This window comes from Leptonychotes weddellii, chromosome 1 (assembly GCF_054177405.1).
Source record: "Leptonychotes weddellii isolate Sample4059 chromosome 1, ASM5417740v2, whole genome shotgun sequence".
NCBI lineage: Eukaryota > Metazoa > Chordata > Mammalia > Carnivora > Phocidae > Leptonychotes > Leptonychotes weddellii.
This window is the reverse complement of record NC_138369.1, coordinates 49379906-49403535: the sequence shown is the minus strand read 5'-3', so window position 1 is coordinate 49403535 and position 23630 is coordinate 49379906. Positions and strand designations below refer to the sequence as shown.

Genomic DNA, 23630 nt, shown 5'->3' with positions numbered 1-23630 from the left:
TGAATATGAAAAATTTATGAATAGAGGTGCTGATCACGAATATCGGTGGTAGGAGATACTCATGACCAGGTATATTACTAGTAAACCAGGACAGTCACTGAAGACACTGGTGATCACATTTTGTGGCTGTCAGTGACCAGACACTTCATTGATCAGAAGCATTGATAAAATATTGGTGATTGAGTGTTGGTGATCAGTTGTTAGTAATCAGATGTCTATGGTTACAGGCTCTGGTGATCAGACATGTCACTGACCAAGAATAACAGTCATGGTAGCTATGTCCAATGACCAGCCTCGTTGATTGAAGATGGCAGCAATCGATGACATTGGTGGCCATATTTGTCAATGAACAGGAATATTGATGACCAGATAGCTCAGAAACAAGAGCTGATCAGCATCTGGGAGGAAGTGGATGGGGGTTGGGGTGGGGTCGGTCCTTGTTGGGTTCTACAAGAGCCCCAGGAAAAGGATCAGTGTGTAGACCACTGGCTGGAGAAACCACGGCCTCCACGTGCTTCCCCAGTATCCACCCAGCCACCAGGACCCCCAGTGGGGTGACAGTGAGGAAATTCAGATGGGAGAAATGCAGGGGAGGGAGGCCAGGACCTCCGACCCCAGACAGGGCCCGATCCCCTATTCCAGGAGCCCTTCTCTCCAAATCACTGGGCCCAGAGGACCCGCTAGGTCTGACTGCCCATCGCCACACCCAGGACTCAGCAGCCCAGGAGCCCACAAGACCGGCCAGAGGCATTCACAAAAAGTATTTTATTATTCTTAACAGTATTCACTTTAAAGGAATAGGAGGATAGCATACAATTTTTTACAGACAATATATAAATGTTGTACATAATTAACAATAACTTAGTTCACTAATCCAAAATAAAACAAGCCAAATAAAACATAAAAACAGAAAATACTGTGGATTCTTTTTCTTATGCGGATACTAGTACAAAATAAGTTACTTCTGGCTGTGGTGCTCCCCCGCCCCCCCACCCCCCGCAGCGATCGCCGGCCCCTATTGCACTTGGTCGACTACATCGGCACGATCCTCTTCCCGGGCCGGGCCCTTGCCAGCCGCCGCACCCCACCACCTCCGCATACAGAATCTAAGCTCGGACACAGTTATGTACAGCTGTACCTTGGGAGGGATCCAGACAGCCACAGCAAAACAGAGCAGAACTCAGGCGTCTCCAGGGACCCCAGCAGGGTCGTGGCCTCTCCCCGGACCCACCCCTAACTCCTGCCTCCGCCACCTGCCAGACCAGCCCCGGGAAGCCAAGAGCAGCCAAGGCCCCTCCCCAGGCCCCCAGCTCCCCGTCCTAGGGCTGTGGGATCCAAGTACTTTTCCAAAAATAATTGTGAAGCTACAGCCTTGGTTTGTAGGTTTTATTCCTTTCCATAGCAAGGGCTTCCGTGGCAACGTACAATTGACTGGACCCAAAATGAGTTTAAAAATAAAACAACTAACTCCTCAGCGAGTTAAGCTTATGCAGTCTTTTATATATATATATATATATATTTTTTTTTCTTTTGTCTCAGAGTGGGAGGGGAGGGGGTTGAGGGGTGTCGCAGAAAAAGGATGTATGTACAGGGGTTCACCTGGCTGGAGTCAGGCTGTGGCTCAGGCTCATTAAGGGGACACGGGTCACACCAGCTTCGGCCTCAGAGCCAGGGGAGCGATCTGGGAGACATTTCCCCTCTCAAGAAAATGTTGTTTCCTTCCTGTGACCCAGCCCTGGCCTGGGAATCTGCGCAGGACCGCCCATGATTGTCTCTGCCCTCCAGGGCCTGGCCGCCAGGGCACGCACCGCTCAGCCTCCCCAGGCTGGTAGCCCCGCTGCACTGACTCAGCCCAACCTGGGCTTCAGCTGTTTCAGGAAAGGAAGCCAGAAGAGAAGGTGTGGGCCAGGGCCTCCGCACCCCCCCACGCCCACACACCTGCCCCCAGGGCCCCGCAAGCAGATGGGCCAAGCAGCACTTGGCGCAGAAGAAGACCCAGAAGAGAACTTGGGAACGTCTCCCCAGTCCTTGCTAGAAACAAGAGCGCAATAAATTATTTTTGCCTACTCCTTTCTCCTTCTAAACACGGTTTTCTTCGTTTGTCCCCTGCCCCCCTCTTCTTCTCTTTATAAAGTTGTCCATTCTGTTCTCCAAACAATCGTCCGTGATGGAAACCCCACCTGGGCAGCAAGCCGGGCCAAGGCTGCCTCCCAGCCCGGGTGAGAATCTTCACAGTGACCGCTGACGGCCAAGTGGAGCGCCCACAGGAGAGGCAGCTTGGGGCTCCGGCCGGGCTGACAGGAGTGGCATCAGTCTTCGGGGAAGGGCAGGCTGCTAAGGGTTTGGCCCACCCTGCCTAGGGGCGCCCAGCCTTGAGCTGCCCGCCACCCTCCTCGGCATCTGTCCGTCTGCTTCTGGGGGGCTGTCCCTAGCCCATGGCGGTCACCATGCTGGAATGATGGGGGTGGCCGAAGGAGAGGCTGGAGGAGGGGTGGATGGGCGTTGGGGTGGGCAAGATGTGTCCCGAGTGGCTGAAGGGTGGGAGGTGGCCCACGGGCGCCATGTGTCCGGCCAGGGCAGCGGCGCTGAAGGGGGAGGCCTTCTCCTGCATACACTTGGACAGCTCCTCAAAGCACTCTGCACCTTTCTTGTTCTTCTTGGACTTGGTGGACATCTTCCGATTCCTAGTCTGGATCCCTTCCTTCTTCATGGTCAGCGGCCTGTTCACCTGGGGGCAACCACAAAACCTTCAGGAGGTTCAGTTCCCTTCCCCAAACAAGACCCCGACCCCCAGCTTCCGCACGGGGCAAAGGCAGGTCTGGGATGGGGACCCCACTTGCAAACCCCCCCTGCCCATTGCGGTCTTCCCGCCAGCACGCTACCCTGTCAAGAAAGGTGCTTTTCACTGTGTGGGACCCGCAGGGCAGGGCGCTGAGCCCACTGAGTGCCAGCACCGTCCCCCATCAACACGACCAAACTCCATGCCCACCTTTTGTTTTAAAGAGGCACCGCTTCCCCCGGACCTGCAGGGCCCCCCGCTACGGGGGACACACTTCCAGTCGGCTTGCCCCCTCTTATGGGAAGCCCTTCTGGCACTCGGGGCTTTCCCCGCAGGGCGGCAGCCGCCTCCCAAGCCAAGCCACGCTGGAGATTGTGGCTGGGGCCCCCCTCGCCTGGCCGCACAAAGAGCCGCGGTCCCCGGGGAGGGGCAGGGCGGGCCGGGAGGGGTGGACTCACATTGTGCAGCTTGTAGTAGAGGCCACAGGCGTTGCAGACAGGGTCCCCGTTGGCGTTTCGGCGCCATAAGGTGGTGGTTGTCGTCTGACAATTCGCACAACAGGTGCCGGCTCTCCTGGCAGCCGACTGGGAGGGGAGGGGCGGCGTCAGCAGACTGGGCTCCCACGCCCCACCTCGACCTCCCTCCCCAACCCTCACCCCCCCACACCCCTGTCCCTGTCAACTGAGCCCGGGAGCGGGAAAGCTCACAGGGGAATCCAGGCATCTCAGAAGCCGTGGAATTTTAGAATTTGAGACCTAAACCAGTGCAGAACTTAGAATAAAGAACAATCAGAAGCCTGATCTCGGAATCCACGGGGTTGCAAGAGCTGAAAGGACAAATGAGCCACTGCCCCCAACCATCAAACGGGGAAACTGAGGCCCTGAGGCGGCTGACTCAGTCCCCCTGGAGCCCCTGGGTCTGGAGCTGCACTCCCACGCGACCCCTTTCAAAATCCACCATCCTGGGTGTGACGGCCCCACAGAGGCCAGGCAGGGACGTCAAATGTTTAGGGAGGTCTGGAGCTGCGCCGTCCAGTGCCCATAGCCACTAGCCATGTGGGGCTGTTCGAATTCAACTGAACTATGATTTAATAAGATTAGAACTTCAGTTCCTTCTATGGCATTAGCCACATTTCAAGGAATCAACAGTCACGACCACAGTGGACAGGGCAGAGCCAGAACATTTCCATCAGCAAAAGGCTGGTCCGTCCGGCACCCTGTACCCCAAACCACAGACTGCTGACTGCTCCGCAGCCCCTCAGGGAATGCAGGCCAGAGATAGTCTGGAAATGAGGGTCTGGTTTCTGGAGAAGGAAGCTGAAGGCTCCTAACAAGAGTAAGTAAGAGAGTCTTGACCGAGAAAGCAGGTCCAGTTCCCTTCCCCAAACAAGACCCCGACCCCCTTAGGGTCCACCAGCGCCAGCCCCACAGTGACAGAACACGTCTGTCCGCGCCCCCGCAAATATTTCCCAAAGAACCACAGGCAGCAAGACAGGGGGTGGGGGAAGGAGACCAGCAGAGGCTGGGACGGCCTAGGGCCGGAGCTTGCTCCCTCAGTCCGAGGGACCTGCCGGACTGCAGCCTTGGGGGCGGGGAGGGTGAGGGTGAGTAAGCGGCCTGGAGCTGGAATTCTGACTCAGGGGCCAACACTGTATCCTCCACCCCTACCCCCACCCGGGCCCTCACCCCGCCCTCGTTGGGGGGTGGGGGGGAAAGGGGGCCCCCAAAGAGGCAAGCGATTTAAGCCTCGTAAATCACTTCGCCCTGAAAAAAATATATTTATTATTCTTAGCATTTTACGCATTATTTGCAGAGCGGAGGGTATTAGAAATTTCAAAACAGCCCAGCGAGAGGCAGGACTGAGCCGAGGAGAGGCTCTAAAACTCGCGGGGTCCGGAAACAGATACGCGAAGTTTCCTTATCTTCAGGCTGCAGATGTCCGGATAGGAAACTCCGGCAGGAGATCCGAAAGGGCCTTTTTTTTAAATCACTCAAATGAAAATACACAGTATAGGTGACTCCATGGAAAAATAATAAAGGGCAGGTTTTTTTGGTGGTTGGTGTGAGTGTGTGTTTTATTTAAATAAGCGTGAGGAGATTGTGTGCTGGGCTACAAGGAAAATTACTTCATGGCCCTATTTTTAAAAAGAGTTAAACAGAGGCCAGGGGACAGGAGTTGGGCCCTCGGACACTCCATGTTGGGGATTCCTGAGCTCCATGCGGTGAGGGTACCTGGTGGGCTGCAGAGGGGGAAATCTGGCCCGAAAAAATCTGACCTAAAAGAAGAGCGACCCCAAGTGATTTTAATGATAAAAGGATTTCAAGAGGCAAAGCCGCTGCCTCGAAAGGTTTTGGTGGGGTTACTATTATTTTTTCACTAAGTCGCCTGCCCGGCCCAGGTTAGCGGCCCCCCCGCCCCAGCCACCTGCTGCCCCGTGCCTACCAGTCTCCGCTTGGGCTTGATGAGTGGCCGGTTCTGCCCGTTCATCTTGTGGTAGAGCCCGCAGGCATTACACAGGTAGTGCCCGGTGCCGTCTCGCCGCCAGAGAGGGGTGGCCGTGGCCCCACAGTTGACACACTCCCGGCCTTCTGAAGGGGGACAGGGAGAGACAGAGGGCCTGCTTAACAGACAAGGTCATGGGAGAGAGCCAGGGGTGGGCGGGCGCCAACCAGGCAGCGGTCGGCCTCAGCCCGGGCTGCTTCGGGCGGTGACTTTTAGCTCCAGCCCTGGGCAGGAAGAGGGACCCGGAGGAGGTTTCCCCCTCAGAAGAGGAGTTCAGAGAGTAGCTTTAAGGCCAAAGCTCCCTCTTCAAAACTCTCTCTTGAAGGAAGGGAAGCGGGGCAGGAGGGAGGAGTGGGGCCAGGGCCCCAGGGATTCTCGGCGCGACAATGAAAGGGTATTTACAGCAAACTTTGCCGACGGCAGGGCGGTGGCAGGAGTGGCCCCGCTCGACCTGGCTGGGCCTGGGAGGGCTCTGGCTCGCTTTCTACTTCTGCTTCTCCTCTTGGGTCTCCCCCCTTTTCCCCAGCTACGTCTGCCACCTCCCAATTCTCTGCCCTCAGCTCCTACCCTCCTCCTGTTCTCCAAGCAGGGGAATTTCCTTCTTTCTCCCCAGCTGCCCCCTCTTCCGCGGAGGCCCTAGAATTCAGTCCCGGACTCAGATCGAAGGCGGTGTTCTTTAAAATAAAATAAACCATAAGCCCTTTTGTTTTTAAGCCAAGTAGACTAAGTGACCTTGGTCTTCTGTCGATGGTGGGTTTTTGGGGTTCTGTTTTTGTTTTCTGTTGTTGTTGTTGTTGTTGCTAAAAGACCATCTGGAATTCAAATAGAATGTGTGAAACAAACTTGGGAGAAGGGGCTAATTAAAGGCAAGGTAGCAGGCCTGAGCAGCACAGGGGCCCCCGAGGTGGGGCTGAGGTGGGTGCCCGAGGTGGCAGCAGCAATCAGGCAGGGTAGCCGGATGCCCTGGCATCACGAAGTCCAGGAAAATGTTTCCCCATTTAGTTTCAACTAAATTGTCTTTATATTATACGGGCATGAAAAGTTTCCCGGACTCAGGAGTAAAAGTTTAAAAAGTCTTCCTCTTCCTCCACTTACAGGGACTGGGAAGGAGGCACTGACAACCAAAGTCCTGCCCTGGCCCTGGTTCCTGCTCTATGGCCAGATTCTTGGACAAACCAGCTTGGCTCCAGCCGTCTCCTCCGGCAAAGGGGCAGAGGCACCTATCCTTCATCCCCCTCACTCCAGCCTTCAGGGAGAATGAAGGACGCTAGGGGGCAGGGAGCAGGAACAAGTCCTGGGAATGTTGCTTTGGGGGAAATCTCCCAAGGAGATTGGGAAACATCGAAATCCCAAGACTGGACTGATTGCGTTGGAGAACCAGACTCCTTGAGGGCCTGGAGCACCTACACTACACCCACAGCATGCACACACACTCACAAACACACGTACACACAGCCTCATGGTTGTCACTTGTGTATTGCATTCTCTCCCACATTAAGTCAAGAGGCTGCTCAAATTTTCACTTCAGATTAAGGGAAGGGAAGGGGGAATTCCCGTCCTGTGTTGGTCTGGCAGTGGCCAACCCTGGAAGGGAGGGCGAGGAGGGGGGAAGGGAAATGAACTTTGGGGGCCACTGGGAACAGTTAAGAAAAGGACAAAAGTTTTAGGGCTCCCTCTCCCCCATTCTGGAGTCTCAAACATCTGTTGGAGGCTATTGGAGGGGGACATCACCCATCCCAGATCTGGAAGACTGACATCGCCCCATCTCCCATATCACAGCCCTCCTCCCCCAAAACACACACGCAAAAGCACAAACCATCCCCACTTCCACTAGGTCCTTGGCACCTGCCTTTACCTGAGCAGGAGCGTGCCTTGCTGCGCTGCTTAGGGGTGAAGCTGGACGCAGGGCCACCCAGGAAGCCTCCAGGGTGGAAGAGTCCGCTGCTGTAGTCGTGGGCAGCGGCCGGCACATAGGATGGGTAGGTGGGGATGGGGTGGTGTGTGGCAGGCTGGGTGCCCATGGCAGCCAGGCCTGGGCGCAAGGGACTGCCGCTTTCCATCTTCATGCTATCGGTCAGTGACACCTGGTACTTGATGCCATCCTTGTCCTCCCCCCGGGCTGCACTACCCCCTGCGGAAGAGGAGGCTGGAGAGGCAGCCCCGGCGGTGCTCGGGTCAGGAGACACTTCCTTGGGCGGAGTGGGTGGGAATCCGAAGAGGTGGGAGCCAGAGTGGGCTGCAGTGGGAGTGAGGGAAGTCACAGAGCTCCCGCTGCCTCCCCCACTCCCACCCCCTGCCCCTGGGTACACGGAGAGGGGGCCTCCGGGGCCTCCAGCAGCTGAGGGGTGCAGCGGTGTCTTGGAGAAGGGGCTCACGGTCCAGGGATTGTGGTGATGTGCTGCAGCAGCGGAGAGGGCAGCTTTACCCCCATCGAGCCAGGGCAACCCCGGGCTGTGCAACAAGTGTGGACGGCACATCTGGCCTCCGGTCAGGCGGGCTGCAAGAGGAGGGAGAGGAGTCAGAGTGGGCAGAGGCTGAGCCGCGCTAGGGTTCCGATACCCAGGACCACAACTCACAGAACAACCAGCAGTAACCTTCTTCCCAAAGAAAACCAGAAACATAACACCCCAACCGGCAATAATCAAGAATGTCAGTCCCGAGCTGACGGACAAGTGGCACAGAAGGAACCCCCCTGGACCAGGGCCTGGAGGGAACCCCCACAGGCCAGCTGGAAATGGGCAGAAACCCTAGGGTGCCCAAACCCTCCCCAAGAGGCTGCTGCCCCCACCTTTCCCGCCCCAATTTTTCAGCTGCTCCGATTCCTGCGGATCTCACATCCGGGAAGCAGGCAGCCGGGCCCTCCTCCCCTCCCGCCCCTGGCGCCTGGGCTCCCAGTCACCCACTGGCCGGGGGCTCACCGTGCGCGGGGCTGTAGGAGACGCGCGCCCGCGCGTGGGCTGGGTTGGCGTAATACGGGTTGCCTTGCGAGTCTAGGTGGTTGAAGAAGACGTCCACCTCGTCGGGAGGCAGCAGCTGTGCGGGCTCCATGTAGTTGTGCGCCAGGCCCGGATGGTGCGAGTCGGGGTGCTGCGCATTCAGCACGGCGGGGTGCGCCATCCAGCGCGGCTGCTCCGGCGCCACCTCCATGGCCCGCAGTGGAGGCTCGGGATCTGGGCCGAGGCGGTGGCGGCGTCCCTGAGCGACGGAAGGGGGTGTGAGGGGCGCCGCCACGGCCTGACACCCCCAAAGTCCCGCCACGCGGAGTCCCGCACGCCGCTGCGCCTCAGCCGCGCTCTGCCGAGGAACAGTCCCGGGTGGGAGGAAAACTCAAAGCTCAAAACGAAAGGAAGGCGGAGGAGAGGGTTCAGCCGCACACACTCACATGGTGACCCCCGGTCCCAGAGCCACACATTCGTGCACGCCGGGTCACACACGGGACAAGCCCCGACAGCAGTTACCCCAACAAACACATACAGAGTCTCACTTTAAGTCGGACAATCACACCGACCCCCCTCCTTCCCGGTACACAAAACACATAAACACAGACTAAAAGTTGGAGACAGGCTCCTGGGCACCCACCGGGGCACATGATCCCAGCGACACGCACATACCTACACTTGGCGCCAGATACACATACCGACTTGACGACCTCCGCCCCCCCCCCCCCTCCGCAACACGCACACGCAGCCCCAGCGGCTGGGAGCCAGCCCCCTGCGCGCACTCCCAGGCGGCACAATCAGGACCTCTCACCACGGCACACCAAAGCAGTCACCCGCAGCCTGGCCCCGGCCTTGAGCCCCGGAAGAGACCTCTCAGAGCTTGGAGCGCCCCAGGCCCCCGGCCAGTTCTCGCACCCCAAACTTACACACCCAGCGCCGCGAGGAGGGGGGGCGCGGCCTCGGGATCGGGGGATCAGCACCGTAGGGAGCCCCGGGAGTGGCGGGCTCAGGAATCGCGCTTCCGGCGGCTGGGCTCACGGGGTAGGATCAGGGGACAGCGCGCGCCTCGGCCTCAGGCCCGCCCGGCTCCGGCCCCTCGGCATCCTCCGGCCGCCCTGGCGCCAGCTCGCGACTCCTGCACAGACATGAAGCGGGGGCCGTACACGCCTAAGAAGCCCGTGCCAGCCAATCAGCGCCGCGCGCCGCCCAGCCTCCGCCCCCCATTGGCTGAGCCCGCAACTCCGGTCCGCCGGACTCCGGGACTGACCCCGCGGGCCTGCCCCCCTGCGCCGGCGGGCCCCCTCCCAGCGCCCTCCCGGCGGCCCCTGCTGCCAACGCCCCCCGCCAGGACCCTCACCCCACTGGCCAACTGCTGCGCCCCCTCTTGCGGACACTCCTGGATCCCCCTAACCTCAGGGCCCTCCTCCCAGTAACTAACCTCCAACTGGGAACCCCTCCCCGGGAGCACGGGTCGTGCACCCTCTGGGTGTCTGGGTGTCCTCTCTCCGGGACCCCAGCCCTTCCACTCTCGGATCCCACCTCCTTTACCACTGAACGTGGCCAGCTGAAGTCCCGGCTACCTACCCAGACCATTCCCTCCCCCGACTCGGGCTCTGGCTGGGCAGGGGGTTGGAAGGACAGCTGCGGGACAGCAGGAGCAGTGAGGGGCAGGAACTACGCGGCTCGAGCGGGCACCTGGGCCTCGGACAACAGGCCGCTTAGGACTGTGCTTGACCGGGTGGAGGTGGCCTGGCTGGCGGCTCCAGAGAGGGGGAGGGGGCGTCCCCTTCCCGGGCGTGGCCTTCGCAGACCAGCGGGCCGAACTGCCTGGGGCGAGGCCATGGAGACCCGGACTGGCGCCGGCGCCGGCTCGAAGGAGACGCCTCTGGGCAGGAGGAGGCATTTTTCCCTCTCCGGGGTCCCTAAGGCGGCCCCTGGGGAGAGGGAGGCGGTAGACTGAGAACTCCGTCCCCTAAGTCACCTGAACCGCTCTCCACACACCTCCAGTGCAGAGATCCAGCTCTGTGGGGGGAGTGGGCCCCGTGCACAAATCTCCTTGCTCTCTCCCATTATACAGACTGAGGAGACCGAGGCTCGAAAGGAGCCTATGGCCGACGAGGGAGGCGGTGTGTGTGGGGGGGGGGGTCAGAAACAAAGAACTTTGGGGGGATTGAGACAGGTGCGAGGGTAAGGGGGAGTAATCGTCGTCCTCCAGCCCCTCTCCCTTAGCTGAGTCTACGGCTCTCGGAGTAGGAGCCCAGAGGGATCCCAGGTGGGTCCGGGACCGGGGAGAGGGTGGGGGTCCGGGCCACCCCCGGGAGGGTGGGGGGAGGGGCGGCGGGATTGACAGTCGGTAATTGGGTAACTGGAGGCGGCTTCTCCGGCCCGGCGGCCCCGCCACCGCGACGCCGGGCCCCTGACGTCACCCGATTCGCCAGGAAATGAACTTTTTAATAATCCGAGGAGGGAGGAAAACCCTCGGTCCCCTCGGCTCGGGGGGCTCCCGGCCAGGCCCAGCTCCGCGGGCGCGCCCCAGTCACCCTCTCCCAGGCCAGCTCTGGGGGTGCCGGCACGGGCCAGGGGCCTCCTCCTGCCTCTGCGTCCGGCTGTCCGTTCATCTGTCCGAGGCCCTGGCGCAGGTAAAGACGCGGGGCCGGAGGCGCGGAGCCCCATCTGGCTGGGAACCAGCGCGTCCCGGGCGCTTAGGGACCCTCCTGCCCCGGCGGCCCGCTGCGCCTCCCGCTCCCCTCCACTCCGGGGCGCGCCAGGCCCGCCCGGGCTTCTCGGAACTCCGCTCCGCATGAGAGGAGGCCGGCGCCAGCCGGATAAAGCGCGCCGGGGCCGGGGAGTGGGAGCGCGAGGCCGCGGGCGCCGGGCCTCCACGGCCGGGCCGGGCAGGTGATTGGCCTCAGTGCCTTGCGGTTCGCGTTCCCCGCAACGCGCGCTGTCTGGGCCGGACTCGCTGCCTCTCTGTTCGTCTATCTCTCCTCCCTGCCTTTAGCTTACGATTCTTCATCAACGCGTAAAATGCGATCGTCAGAGCCTCGAACGTGTTTGGCGTCCCTGGAGCCCAGCGACAGCTTATCAAAGACACCGCGGCCCCGGGGACAATCCCCGGTGTCGGGCAAGGCTGCCCCGTCAGCCTGAACCCCGGGACCCAGCGCAGGAGGCAGCCAGCCGCTCGCCGGTCGCGGGGCCTTGAACGCCGGAGCCGAGCGGAAGCTTTCCATGGGGCTGCGATCTGCGTCTTGTCTCGCAGGGACGTGGCCGCTCCGGCCCTCGGGAAAACAGGTAATTCGCTTTATTTCCCCCAAAGGCGTGGTTCAAATGACCCCCATCCTGGGTAGGCCTGCAGTTTCATCATTCCGAACTCGGCTAAAAGCTCCTCCGGGGCAACCTGAAGCCTCTCCGGGGCAGCGTCTGGGCCACCGCAGGAGTGGAGGTGACCATCCTGGCCGGGCCCCCTGCCTGAACAGCAGCCCCGAGCTGCCCGCTGGCCTGGCGCAGAACCGAGCGCGGGCGGGGATTTAATTACCCCGCTCGGCGGCTCAGAAAATCGCGGCGCAGAGGAGCTTAGCAGGGCAGTTAAGCAATGCTTGAGCAGGGGCCTCGGGAGATCGGCACCAGTCTCCCTTCCCGCAATCGGGGTCTAGAGAAAAGGGGAGGAGGGAGCTCCCCCAAGTCTCTTGAAGCCCCCCCGGGTTGCCTTCCTCCAAAAGGCAGGCAGGCAGCCGGCTTGTCGGAGGCCTCCACTATGATTTGAGCTCCTGCGTTGGACGCGGGACTGCTGCGTTCTCCCGGAGGAACGAACCCGCCTGGGAGAGAAAAGAGGGGCGCCAGGCAGGAGAAGGCCCAGCTGGTCGGTAAAACAACCCCCACTCCAATCATGAGTGTACGTGTATGCCAGACAAACCAAGGGACACTACCCGGGCATCTTGCCCAGTAGGCAACGGAGACCATCCTATCACCTGTACCCAGACAACCGTGGGGGGAGGATCAGGGTGGCCCCCCAAATCGGCTGGGATTGCGGGGCCATCCTTGAGCCTGAGAAGAGCAGATTTATTTCAGTTTACAGCCTCGGGATTACGGGTGCCCGGAACACCTTCAGAGGGACGCGTTCCCTTTTTCATGTTTTTGTTCGTTTCCAAGGGTTGTTGCTTATGCGGGTGCTGCCTTTTGATCGCACCGAGAAGCTGTCACTTTCCTTACATAAGAACAAGACTTCAGGAAGCACTGGGGAAGGGCAGCAGAGAAACTGAATTTTCTAACTGCCTTCAAGTGGCCTGAGATTCCCCGAGAAAGCATGGGTCATCGGTGCGGCTCAGGATGCTTTCTCCGGGGAGCTGGCAGCGCAGGGATCCGGAGGCCCGGTTCTACCGGGCCTCACGGGCCTGGGCCGTGGCTCTCAGCTGCCCGGTCTTCCTCGTCCTACATGGCCCTCCCCTCCACGCCCTTTGTTTAAACTTCCGTCATCCAAGGTAGCCCCTCTGGAACCATAAGTTTGCCCTCTCTTTGTAACCTAATTCTTCCCACCTTTTCCTATGGGCATCGAATTGGCCCGCAGTGGAGGGGAGATTCAAAGAAACCAGTTTGCTTAGGGGCTGCCTTCCATAGGGATATTTAATTGTCAATCCAGCGACCTCCCAGCCCTACCCTGGCAATGTGCCTTGAGGGGTACTGAGGAGGAAGTGGGGGCCGCTTTAGCCAGAGGGGTTCAGAAGTCCCCAAAGGGCAAGGCCTCAGATCTGCTCAGGCCTGCAGCCATCCCTCCAGAGGGGTTCTGCAATGGAGGGTCCAGGCTCCAACAACCCCTTCTGCTCGTTGGGGTTCACTTCCAGTCCCCCAAATGTGAAGGCTCCCTCTCCTGTGGCCTCCATGAAGATTCTCCCACCCCTTACGTCTTTTGGGCCTTTTCGAATCGCAAAACCCGGGGCCCACGACCGAGAAGTCTTGGCGCCCTGCATCGAGGCGCCTGGGAGATCCCGTATCTCCTTATCAGGTTCCACCTCCAACCCGCACAGCCTCCCCCATGGGCCCTGCTGAGACCTGCAGCAATCGGGCAGCGTTTTTCCGTGCTTCACCAACAGCCACGGTTTACTCAAAGCGCCTGGCGGCCGGGCGGCCCGGCGGCCCAGCAGCATGACAACTGGTAAATCCGTTTCGTTAGACGCAATTTGTTTGCAATTTGTCACCCCGGCTGGGAAACGCTCTCCAGACGCCTGGGCAGCCGCCCTGGCCCTACCTGCTTCTCGAATTCTGCCTACTCATAAACGAATCCCATCGCTAGGTGCCCGTGTAGACCCGGAGCTCACCGCCAGATGTTCCCGATCCCCGGGAGACGTAGCTTTTTCCAAAACAACGAATTTCCTTCCGTGTTTTCCGGGAAAGGAGCGGCCGCCACTCCCGGGGGCCCTGAACGCCGGAGCTTTCCCCTCGCGGTTGGGGCAACCTGGAGTTCAAGCCTGGCTGCCGCCGAAGGATTCTAAATGCCCGGCGTCCAGGCAGACCGAGAACGCCGTCTACGCCTCCCGGAGGCAGATCCCGGAGCCCGCGGCGGCCCCATTCTTATTGAAATCCCACTAAACAGATTCCGACTCCGGCTTGGGGCTGGGGGGAGACTTCCAGACCCGGCGCTCTCCCCCACCCGCACCCCAGCCACACAGGATAAAGGGCCGCGGGGCGCGGCGCCCGGGGGCGCACGCAGGAGCGAGCCGGGTTAAGCCGCGCAAAGCCGGCGCACGGGACCAGTCGGCAGGTGCAGCCGCGGCTCGGCTGCCGGGCTTGGGCGCCTCGGCTGCCGGGCTTGGGCGCCTCCGCCGCCGTGGCCCGGAGGTGGGGGCGGCCGAGACAAAGACCCCAGCTCGGGGGCCGGGAGGTGGGGCGCTTTGCGAGGCACTGGGAATAACCGGGGCTCGCGGCCTATGTATGGCTGCATCCGAGAAATGGGAAAGCGGGAGGCTGGACGCGGGCCTGCTGTCCTCAACTCCGCAAATACTCCCTCAGGATTAGGCCCCTATGACCTGGGGTTCGAGCCGCTGGTAGGACCAGGGCGAACCCCGAAGGCCACATGCCAGGGGCCACTGGGCTAGGCGGACCGCGTTTAGGGGGCCCAAACCTGGGGGCTGGAAGGGCCCTGGCCAGGCGGAGGTGGGGGGACTTACCGAGCGAGGTGCGGCGGGCTGCGCCCCCGGGTGGACGGGGCCGGAGCGGAGCGGGGCGCACAGCGCGGTGCGTGGCTAGGTGGGCCCACAGGACCCGGCGCGGGCTGGCGGCGTTCACCAGCAGGGCCCGGGCGGCGCGCCGAGTGGCCGCATGGTGAGCGGCGGGCCGCTTTTGTTCGCCCGGTGGCCGACGGGGGCCGGCTGGGGTGGGGGCGAAGGCAGCCAGGAGATAGAGGCTTGAGCAGCGAGCCCGGGCGGCGCTGGCCTTGTTACCTCCCTCTCGCTCCCGCTGCCTCTCCCTCCCCTCCCCCGGCCGCAGTGGCCGCTGCTTTTTATTTCGACAGCACTTTGAGGGGGCGGGAGCGCCGCAGGGGGGCAGGGGGGTTGCCCAGAGCTCTGCGCCCCGTTTCCCTGGTCCAGCCGCGGGACGGCAGGCCGAGGGCCGGTGGGCACTCAAGGCGCAACACCCTACTCGCCCATACTCCAGACTACTCCCGCCCTTGCAGGGGCGCACAAATGAGCACCCCTGCTCTCAAGGGTGTATGTTCAGAAAGTCCGGGACGTCTCTTTTTGGAGACTCTCCCCGGGGACCCTCACGAACCGTGGCCACAAGCGCTCACACACATACACAGCCGCCTGCTCCTCCTCCAACCTTCTTCCAACAGTGCTCACGCAGACACACATCTGTGCACACGCGTTAGCGCACACAGTTGGGGCTGCGTGGACATCCTCAGCCGGGAGATGTGGGTCACATTGGCATGCACACGTGCACACACCCAAATGTAGCTTGAGAATCTGGCACGCGCAGCATGCACGCTCGAGCACACACACACACCCCTCACTTCCAGGCTGATTCGGCTAGATGTAGACATATGGCCTCTCTCTTCCCCATCTATACCCCCGTTCGAATTCCCCAACTCCAGAGCAGACCAGAGCATTTCAGGAGTGGGGTGTGAGGCTTCTCCTTGACCATCCCCGAGGAACCCTCTCACAGGAGGGGGCTAGGGAGTAGAGGGTTTGTCTTTGGAAGGCTAGGCAGAGGAGTTAGGTGTGGGAGTCTTCCGGGCAAGAATGCTTTCGGGTTTGTGAGCTAGGGGAATATAGTCCTTGAACTTCCAAAGTTCCTACCTCAAAATTCAACTCCACAGTGCAGGGGTGGAGGGCTGGTCCCATTCCAGCTGCCCTGGGGGAGTCAAAGTGGCCTGGGGGATCTTGGGCCCAAAGAGAAAGTGCTTTGCTTTGGAAGGACTGGGAAAACTAGTGTGTGTCCCAGAGTGTCCAGCCCCCCATCTCTCTGGGCATCTTCTATCTGTGGGTCTTTCTTTGAAGCTGATAGTGACTGTGTTGCATATGTATTTGCTGTGTGCACGCAGGAGAATATCTATCCTGAGCGCCCCTGTGTGTCTGTGTGCATTTGTGAGCGCATGGAAAGTCTGCAAAACTGAGTATATTAGTATGCCCATTTCTTCTTGTGGGTCCCTGAGAGTTTGTATATTGAGAGTCTGTGTTTTGTGGGTTCCTGAGAGTTTGTATATTATGTGTGGCTGTTTCGGAGCATGACTCCCGGAGTGCATGTGGGAGAGTGTCTCTGTGGAACTGGGATGTGTGTCCCTGTGGCTGTGTATCTGTGTGATCATTGTGTCCATGAATCATTTGATGGGAAATGAGTATTTCCAAGTGTTTATTTATAAATTGGTGTGTGTCCCTATGTGGGTCGGTAGCAGTGTGTGTCTGGGTATCCTGTGTCTATGAATTGGGGTGTGTGTGCACGGTGTGTGTGTGTCTGTCTTTACCAGCACTGGGTATTGGGTGTGTATCATTGTATCTTTGAGCTGATTGTGGACAGTGTAGAGTATAGCCAAGTGTGTCTGCATATCTGGGTATAGCTGTAGGTATGAACTGATATGTGTTGGGCTGGGTGTTTATGTCTGTTTACCTAGGGTGTGGGTATCTGTGTGTATGAATTATCTTTGAACTATGTGTGTTTCTCTACCCAGTATTACCCTGTGTCTGTTGTCTGGGGAGGAGTGTGTCTCTGGGTGACACACAATATGTGTGTCTTCCCAGATCACCCATCATCCCTAACTGGCAGGGCAGGCGGCCAGTGGAGCTCCGGGGTGCCATTTGCGAGGGTACTTTCTGTCTGTCTGTGGGAGGGGGCGATGAGCTGATAAGGCTTATCTGCCGACGCCAGCGCCATGCTGAATAACCGCTCTAATGAGGTGGCCTTGTTGGGACCACCCGCTCCCAAGGCCCCCAGCCTCACTGGGGAGGGGCATGGGGGAGCCAGTGCTGGGGCACAAGGGCAAATCCCCATGAACCCAGCAGGGCCTGAATGTCTACTGGGCCTTTTTTAGTTCGGTCTTGTTTCTTCAGAGGGGGGTTCGAGGTCTTACACCCCCACCCCACCTGCCATCTCTCTCCTGGGCTGGGCTGGGCTGGCCAGAGCCTGCTGGAGCCTCCCAGCCTCTGGTCTGCAGTCAGGAACACAGCCTTAAGAGGGTAGCGGGTGTGAGGCCCACTGATGCAGGGTGGGGGGGACCCTTGGGTGGGGGTAGATTGAGAGACATGGAGGCCCAGGGATGACAAGACCCAGAGAGACAGGGAACAGAGATGAAACAGGGAGACCCAAGAACAGATTTTAAAAAGCAACTGCCATAGAGGAAGAGAGACACCAGTAGGGGATGGAGGGGTAGTTTGGGGACATGCAGGAACAGACAAAAACAAACAACCAGAAAGTGGCAAAAGAGTCAGAGAGAAGGGAACAAAAGCAGCGAAAGTGTTAACCAGAGACAGACACGGACAAAGAGACAAGGGAGAGATACAGAGAGGAGAGAGAGAGCAAAACAAATCAAAAAGAGAGATGGAAGACAGAAGGGAACCCGGATGGGCTCTGAGAGCAGCGGGAGAAGAGGGAGAGCAGGAAGGGCCCCAAATAGACTGAGGGAAGAGTGGGGACGCGGCAGACAGGCTGGGCAGGATGGACAGATGGATGGAGGGACCGCGGCAATGCCGAGCACCGCGCCCGACACGAGCGCGGGAGGCCGCTCGCCAGGCTGCGGGCCCGGAGGGCGTGAGCGCAGAGCCCGCGGGCCGGGCGGGGCACCGAGGCGCGGGCGGCGGCGGCGGGCAGGGGGGTCCGCGAGGGGCTGCGCCGCTGTCCGGGGTAATTTTTCATCTCGGCCGGCTAATCTTTGTTCCCGGCGAAGATAATGAATAGCCAATCGTTATCTGCCCGGCTCCCGGAGGCTGCCCGAGAATGGGGTTGTACAGGGCTGGGAATTGTTTCCAAAGTGCCGCGGAATAAATGGTGTTCCTTATCTCTGCCTTCCAGATTATCGGAGCCCTTTCAGAGCGCGCACAACAAATGCGCCCGCCATCGAATGCATCATTTACCACCGCAGATCCGCGCGCTGATGGGCAGGCAGATAGCCGTCCGCGGGGGGCACGCCGGGCGCCCCGTGCCCGCGCCGCCTGCCTGCCTGCCTGCCGGGGGCACCCGCGTGTGCGCCCCCGGGTGTGCCCGGCATGTTTGGATGGACATTCGCGTGTGCGAGTGGATAGGCACTGAACAAGAAAGGGTATTGGTGTGCATGCGGTTATGTCAAAGAAGAGTGCTACAAGAAAGTGCAGATGTGCAAGCCCACACGCACATGCGTGGTGGGCGTGTGTGCCGTGAGTGCCTGGAGATGGCCCAGCAGGGGCTGTTTGAGGGTGCACAGAGGAAGGGATGTTGCACGTGAGTGTGTAGGTATGCATGTTACTCAGGATGGGTAGACACGTGTGTGAAAGGGTAGGTGTGCAAATCCATGTGTACAGTGTGGTGAATGAGTGTATTGTGAGTGTCTCAATGTATCTGCCCTCGACGAGGCTGTTTAAGTGTGCACACAGGAGGTGGTGTCATCGGCCACTAGGGCGCGTGTGTACGTGTATATTCGGACATGGGTGTGTTACTCTCCTGAGTGTTGTGTGCCTGCAGGCGTCCCACCCTACTCAGTGTTCATACAGGCCCGCAAGCATGGGCATCCATGCATACCTGTGACTGCCAGGAGTGAGTGAGTGTGCAAGGTGTCGGTGTTCACCCCGGTGTGCGCCTTCAGGGTGCACGGATCTGCGTGAGGGTGGTTGTGTTGTTGTGTATCTAGCTGCCTGGGAGTGCCCGGGTGTGCTGCGGAGGCCAAGAGGGAGGGGCAGTCGTTGGGGCCTGTGCCTGCGCCTGCAAGTGCAGGCTCCGGACACAAGAGCTGGGGAGCTGGGACCCCTCTCCAGCTTGGGGAAAAGCCAGCCAGCGGGGAGGGAAAGGTGTGTGCGGGTGGGATAGACGCCACAGTAGAAGGAATGGGATGTGCTAGTTGACAGAAAACGGGGTGTGCGGGTGTGTAAGGGAGAGGGGTCTTCCGAGGAGTTTGGGAACACCCAGGGGTCCCAACCCGCCTCAGAAAGCACGCCCCGCCAGGGGCCCCAGAGCCTCCCCGCTCCGGACCTGAGGAAAGAGAGACCCGAGCCCCGCCGCCTGAGGTCCCCGCGCCGTGAGTGACACGCGCCGCCGACAAAGGCTGTATTTTTCCAGGCTCGAGCCCCGCCCGCGCGCGCGCGATGGTCCCCATGGCGACGCAGATAGCGCCGCAGCCATTTTCCCTATCTCCCCGGAGTCTATTATACCGCGGGATTAGCTCATCTCCAGGCAGGTCAAACCCAAAGTCACACAACCTGCGGCGCGGGCCCCGCCCCCCGCCCGGCCGCCCCTCCCCCGCCGGGGGGTCCGGTCCCGGCCCGGCGACCCCCGAGCGGCGGCCCTTGCGCAGGCGCAGAGCGCCACCTGGCGGCCGCCGGTGTCCCGAGTGGGGTCCCCGGGAGCCGGCAGCCTGAACCCCAGTCACCAGGCAGAAGAGCTGGGGTAGGGGTCTTCTCCTCCCGGAGGTGGACTCTCCAGAAGCAGGGGCTTTGTTTTGTCACCGCTGTGTCCCCGGGGCTGGGCTGACACACAGTAGATGCTCCGAAAGTGTTTCTTGAAAGGATAGATGGATGGCAGGAAATTATAGACCTAGCAAACTGTCAAAGGTCACACAGCTTAGTTGGCAACAAGAAATCATTTCTTAGAATGTGTCCACTGAATTTAGGATAACAGCCAAACTCCTCTGGAACCTGTGTAACAGCGTTTGCTGATCACTCAGACCTATTTTCCCCCTTTCTTGATCCAGTCACAGTGGCCTTCCTTCTGTTCTTTGAACAAGCCAGAACATTCCTCCCACCCCGGGGCCTTTGTGTCTGCTCTTCCCTCTACCCAGAGTGTATCCTGCCTCTGCTCAAATGTCACCCCTCAGAGAGCAAAACTGAGCCTTCAGACTTTTCTTTTAGAATAAGTACTTTCAGCGTAAACTAGTCTCCTCCCTGTTTGTGCAAGTTGCTGGCTCTCTTGCCCCACTGGAATGCTAGGCTCCCTGGGGAAAGGGAATCTGTCTTGTTCCCCAGTGATAGCCTGGAATCTCCTCTGATAACTGGTCGGCATCAGGCACAACTTTGGGAATGAGTGAATGGGGACAAGAGGAGGCCAGAGCAAGTGGGTCAGAGTGGTGCCCTGCTATCATGATCATTTCTCCTTATCGTTAGACCATTCCCCCCTACCCTGCCCCTGTGTTGTGCTCACCCTGGCCCCAGGATGCCTGGCTCCACCAACCTGCCCACGCTGGCAAGTCCAGAGGGACCTGGGACTTAAGGGAAAGAGCACCATGGAGGCCGCTCTGCAAGGCACGCCTGCGTTGCTAGTGGGGGCAGAGAACACTTCTCACCCTGTGTTCTCAGGGAGACGTGGCCTCTCTGGAAAGGCCTGGGCCGCCGGTTGAGCCTTCACTCATAGTACAAGATAATTATACCCGAGTCGTCATGAGGTGGTGATGATTAATTGCTATGCATGGGGCATGGACAGTGAAGTAACTAGAACTAGAGAAGGCCACAGCCCGCCTGGGCTTCCAGGTGGGAGTCCAGCCAGCCCATGGCCAGGCCAAGCTTCACCCTGCTCAGGTGGGCTTGAGACAAACCCCGTGAAAGGCTTTGCCCAGGGACTCGGAGAATAAGCTCCCTGTTCGCTCAGAAGTGCCCCAATTCCCTCCCAGGAGAGGAGCTGTGGATTAATGTAGGTTCTTGGGCCAGGACTCCCCCCAACATATATACTCACACCCCTTCTGGCTGGGTGGCCTTAGGCAAGTCACTTTCCTACTCTGAGCCTCAGGTCTGTTTCTGCAAACCTCCCTCCAGGGTTATGAGAATTACTCATAAGCATGTATTTGAAAGGAGTTTTGTGATCCAGGCTTTGAAAATTGGCAATCCAAGTCTCAGGGACCCATGCAGTGACTAATTGTCACCAACATTTCAAAGTGGGAGATTTCACATAAAGAACTTCATTTCCAGCTTCTCTTGAAAATTTGGAAGATTGGCTACCCTGGGCCCACATTCTTGTATGGTAATGTAATGCTGGAGTTCTGTATAACCAGCCCCCTGTGCACTGGGGTCTTCGCCCACCCACTTCAGGCCCACGGGTCAGGGATGTGTCGCTCATAGAAATAACGTGTGCTGTGGCTATGTTGGTTTTGGCCTCTCTTCTCTGTATCCTTTGCTGGAATTTCCAATATCTTTCTCCCTCCAGGTACTGTAAACCACTTAATAATAAATAAATTAATTAATCCAATCAACACTTTAAAATAATGTGTTTGGCCACACTGTTTTGGACCCTGGGTATACAGTATTGAATAAAACAGCTATGGTACCTGTCCTCAGGGAACAGTCAGACATAACACAGATTAATACATCATCACAAATCGTGACAGGAACTCTGAGGGGCAAAGAACATATATTTACAGATATTGAATCCAAGCATATTTGCAGAGACCTACTCTGTGTCAGGTCCTGTGCTGAGAGGTGAGGGCATGTAATGAAACCTGATATGGTCACTGTGGGCAGACAACTCACAGGGTGGTGGAGGTGCAGGCACATTAAGAGATTCGGTTAATTCCAGCCTGTGAGAATTAGAAGCACAGGATGCTTGGGAGAGAGGCACTTATCCTAGTCTGAGAGCATAATATATAAAGAGTGCCTACAAATCAATAAGACAAAAATATAAGAGAAAAAAATAGGCAAAGAGTGTGAACAGAAAATTTACAGAAAAGGAACTAGAAATGGCTCTTAGATTGATGAAAATATGCTCAGTCTCACCAAGAGAAATGAAAATTTAAAACACATTGAAAGATTTGGGAAGAGAGATATGTTCTAAAAGTAGACTGTGGTGATGGTTGCAACTCCATAAATTTACTAGAATCTATGAAATGTACATTTAAAATGAATAAACTTCATGGTGTGTAAATTAAACCATGTAATGCTGTTTGAAAATAAATCCTAAAACACTTTGAGATACCATTTTATACCTATCCAGTATTAGCCATACCAAAACATTTGATTACATACTATGTTCCTTCGGGGGTGGAGAGGCAGGCTGGTGGGAGTGCCAACAAATGCACTCTTGGGGTGGGATAGGCAATGTGACACTATCATATTTACAAACACATTTATGCTTTGAACCACTAATTCCATTTATGGGGTATAGATATGCCCTTACACTTGTGAAATTTGTAAGGAAATTCACTGTAGCCTTGTACTTTGTGGCAAGTGATTGGAAACAAAAGATGCTCATGCAGAAGAGATGGTAAAAGTATTGTCATACAACCAAAAAGTAGAATGCTATGCAGCTATCATGAAAGAAAAAGAGAGAGAGAGGAAGGAAGAAGTGAGGAAGGGGGGAGGGAGGGAAGATGGAAGGGAGAAAAGAAGGAAGGAAGGAAGGAAGGAAGGAAGGGGCTCTTTACGTAAGGATATTGAATGATCCCCAAATAGATTTAGTGGAAAAATAAAAGTACACAGGATTAAGTGTGGTGTGCTACCATTTTATTAAAAACGGGGATAGGAGACATATTTTTTTTGTGTACATATTCATAGACTTTCTCTGGATGGAAAACAAAAGAAACCATGAACAATTTTGGCACGCACAAAAGAATGGAGGTGTGGGTGGCTGGGGCTAGGGATCAGAGAAGACTTTTCACTGTGCAAGCTTCAGTTACTGTTGAAACTCCACAGATGGATAGAGATTCAAAGATTGAGATAGAGATATATACAGTTACACATACTCACATGTATATCCATATATATCCCATACAAAAAACTGAAGATTAAAAACCAAAATGAAAAAAAAATTTATTAAAAAAATAAAGAGGGAGAAGAACAGAACTTTGCCAAGAAAAGTCGGGACAGAAATTTCCCATCGCTGACCAGAATGTAGAGAAAAAAGAATTCTCCTGCCCTCTTGGTCAAAATGTAAACTGGAATACGTATCCTGCAGGGTAATTTTGTTGCATCTAGAAAGTTGAAGAGAGAAATGCCACACGACCCAGCAAGTCCTTTTCTAGGCATATGAGGGATCTCACACATGAATAAAAGAGATGTGGGGCAAGGATATTCATGGGGCATTATTTGTAAAAAAAAAAAAATTAAAAATTAAAAAAATTTTAAAAGGAAAGAAAAATATTTAAAAGAAACTTTGGATGCAAGCTAATGGCCCATCTTGAGGGTACTAGATAAAGAAATAGTGGAAAGTTCTTTGAATGGAATGGAAGCAGTCACATTGTATGGATAGGTGCAAAGCACATAATGTTTCAGTCAAAGAAAGAACTGGCAGAATTTTAAACACGAAACAGTACTGTATGTTGTTTATGGAAATGAAGCATATGAAGTGAAAGTATAGAATCATAAATGGAATTAAATCTTCTGGAAGTTTTAAAAATAAGATCTGGAAGGGAGCAAGCCATGCCATGTTCCTGGATGGGAAAACTTAAGGCCACAGAATGCCAATTCCTCCACAGTTTCTGTATCAATTTAATGTAATTCAAATTAAAATATGATTAGGGTGATTTTTTTAAAAACTGGATAAGATGGACCTCAAAGATTGCATGGCAAAATAAATGCCCAAGAATAACCAAGGAAAATTGGAAAAAGAATAACATGGGGTTGGGCGCCTGGGTGGCTCAGTCGTTAAGCGTCTGCCTTCGGCTCAGGTCATGATCCCAGGGTCCTGGGATCGAGTCCCACATCGGGCTCCCTGCTCGGCAGGAAGCCTGCTTCTCGCTCTCCCACTCCCCCTGCTTGTGTTCCTGCTCTCGCTATCTCTCTCTCTGTCAAATAAATAAATAAAATCTTTAAAAAAAA

General features: G+C 57.2%; 1 protein-coding gene and 1 long non-coding RNA gene across 5 annotated transcripts; one reads left to right on the top strand and one right to left on the bottom strand.

Moving 5' to 3' along the window:
• Nucleotides 1-750: 750 nt before the first annotated feature.
• Nucleotides 751-9355, bottom strand: GATA2 (GATA binding protein 2). Of its 2 annotated transcripts, none has more exons than XM_006737755.3 (6): nucleotides 9147-9355; nucleotides 8200-8476; nucleotides 7137-7778; nucleotides 5222-5367; nucleotides 3238-3363; nucleotides 751-2728 (listed from the first exon to the last, which is right to left on the bottom strand). In XM_006737755.3, exons 2-6 carry the CDS (start codon nucleotides 8426-8428, stop codon nucleotides 2429-2431), a joined length of 1443 nt encoding a protein of 480 aa, XP_006737818.1. In that variant the 5' UTR covers nucleotides 8429-8476; nucleotides 9147-9355; the 3' UTR covers nucleotides 751-2428. The 2 variants fall into 2 exon arrangements, with proteins under 2 accessions (XP_006737818.1, XP_030888793.1); XM_031032933.2 differs by having other exon boundaries at nucleotides 9151-9355.
• A 1206-nt stretch (nucleotides 9356-10561) lies between these two features.
• LOC145721988 (uncharacterized) lies at nucleotides 10562-21784 on the top strand. 3 transcript variants are annotated; one of them, XR_014146016.1, is made up of 3 exons: nucleotides 10562-10859; nucleotides 11222-11511; nucleotides 12370-21784. It is a non-coding gene; the product is annotated as an uncharacterized LOC145721988 (long non-coding RNA). The 3 variants fall into 3 exon arrangements; XR_014146015.1 differs by having other exon boundaries at nucleotides 11940-21784; XR_014146014.1 differs by having other exon boundaries at nucleotides 11222-21784.
• The last annotated feature ends 1846 nt before the right edge of the window (nucleotides 21785-23630 follow it).

What these genes read in the sequence shown, in the direction of transcription:
- GATA2 (XM_006737755.3), bottom strand. Translation starts at nt 8,428, where the DNA reads ATGGAGGTGGCGCCGGAGCAGCCGCGCTGGATGGCGCACCCCGCCGTG. An exon ending in CTCCTACAGCCCCGCGCACG is followed by an intron (nt 7,779 to 8,199) that starts GTGAGCCCCCGG and finishes CTCCTCTTGCAG; the next exon opens with CCCGCCTGACCGGAGGCCAG. An exon ending in TCTACTACAAGCTGCACAAT is followed by an intron (nt 2,729 to 3,237) that starts GTGAGTCCACCC and finishes GGTTGCCCCCAG; the next exon opens with GTGAACAGGCCGCTGACCAT.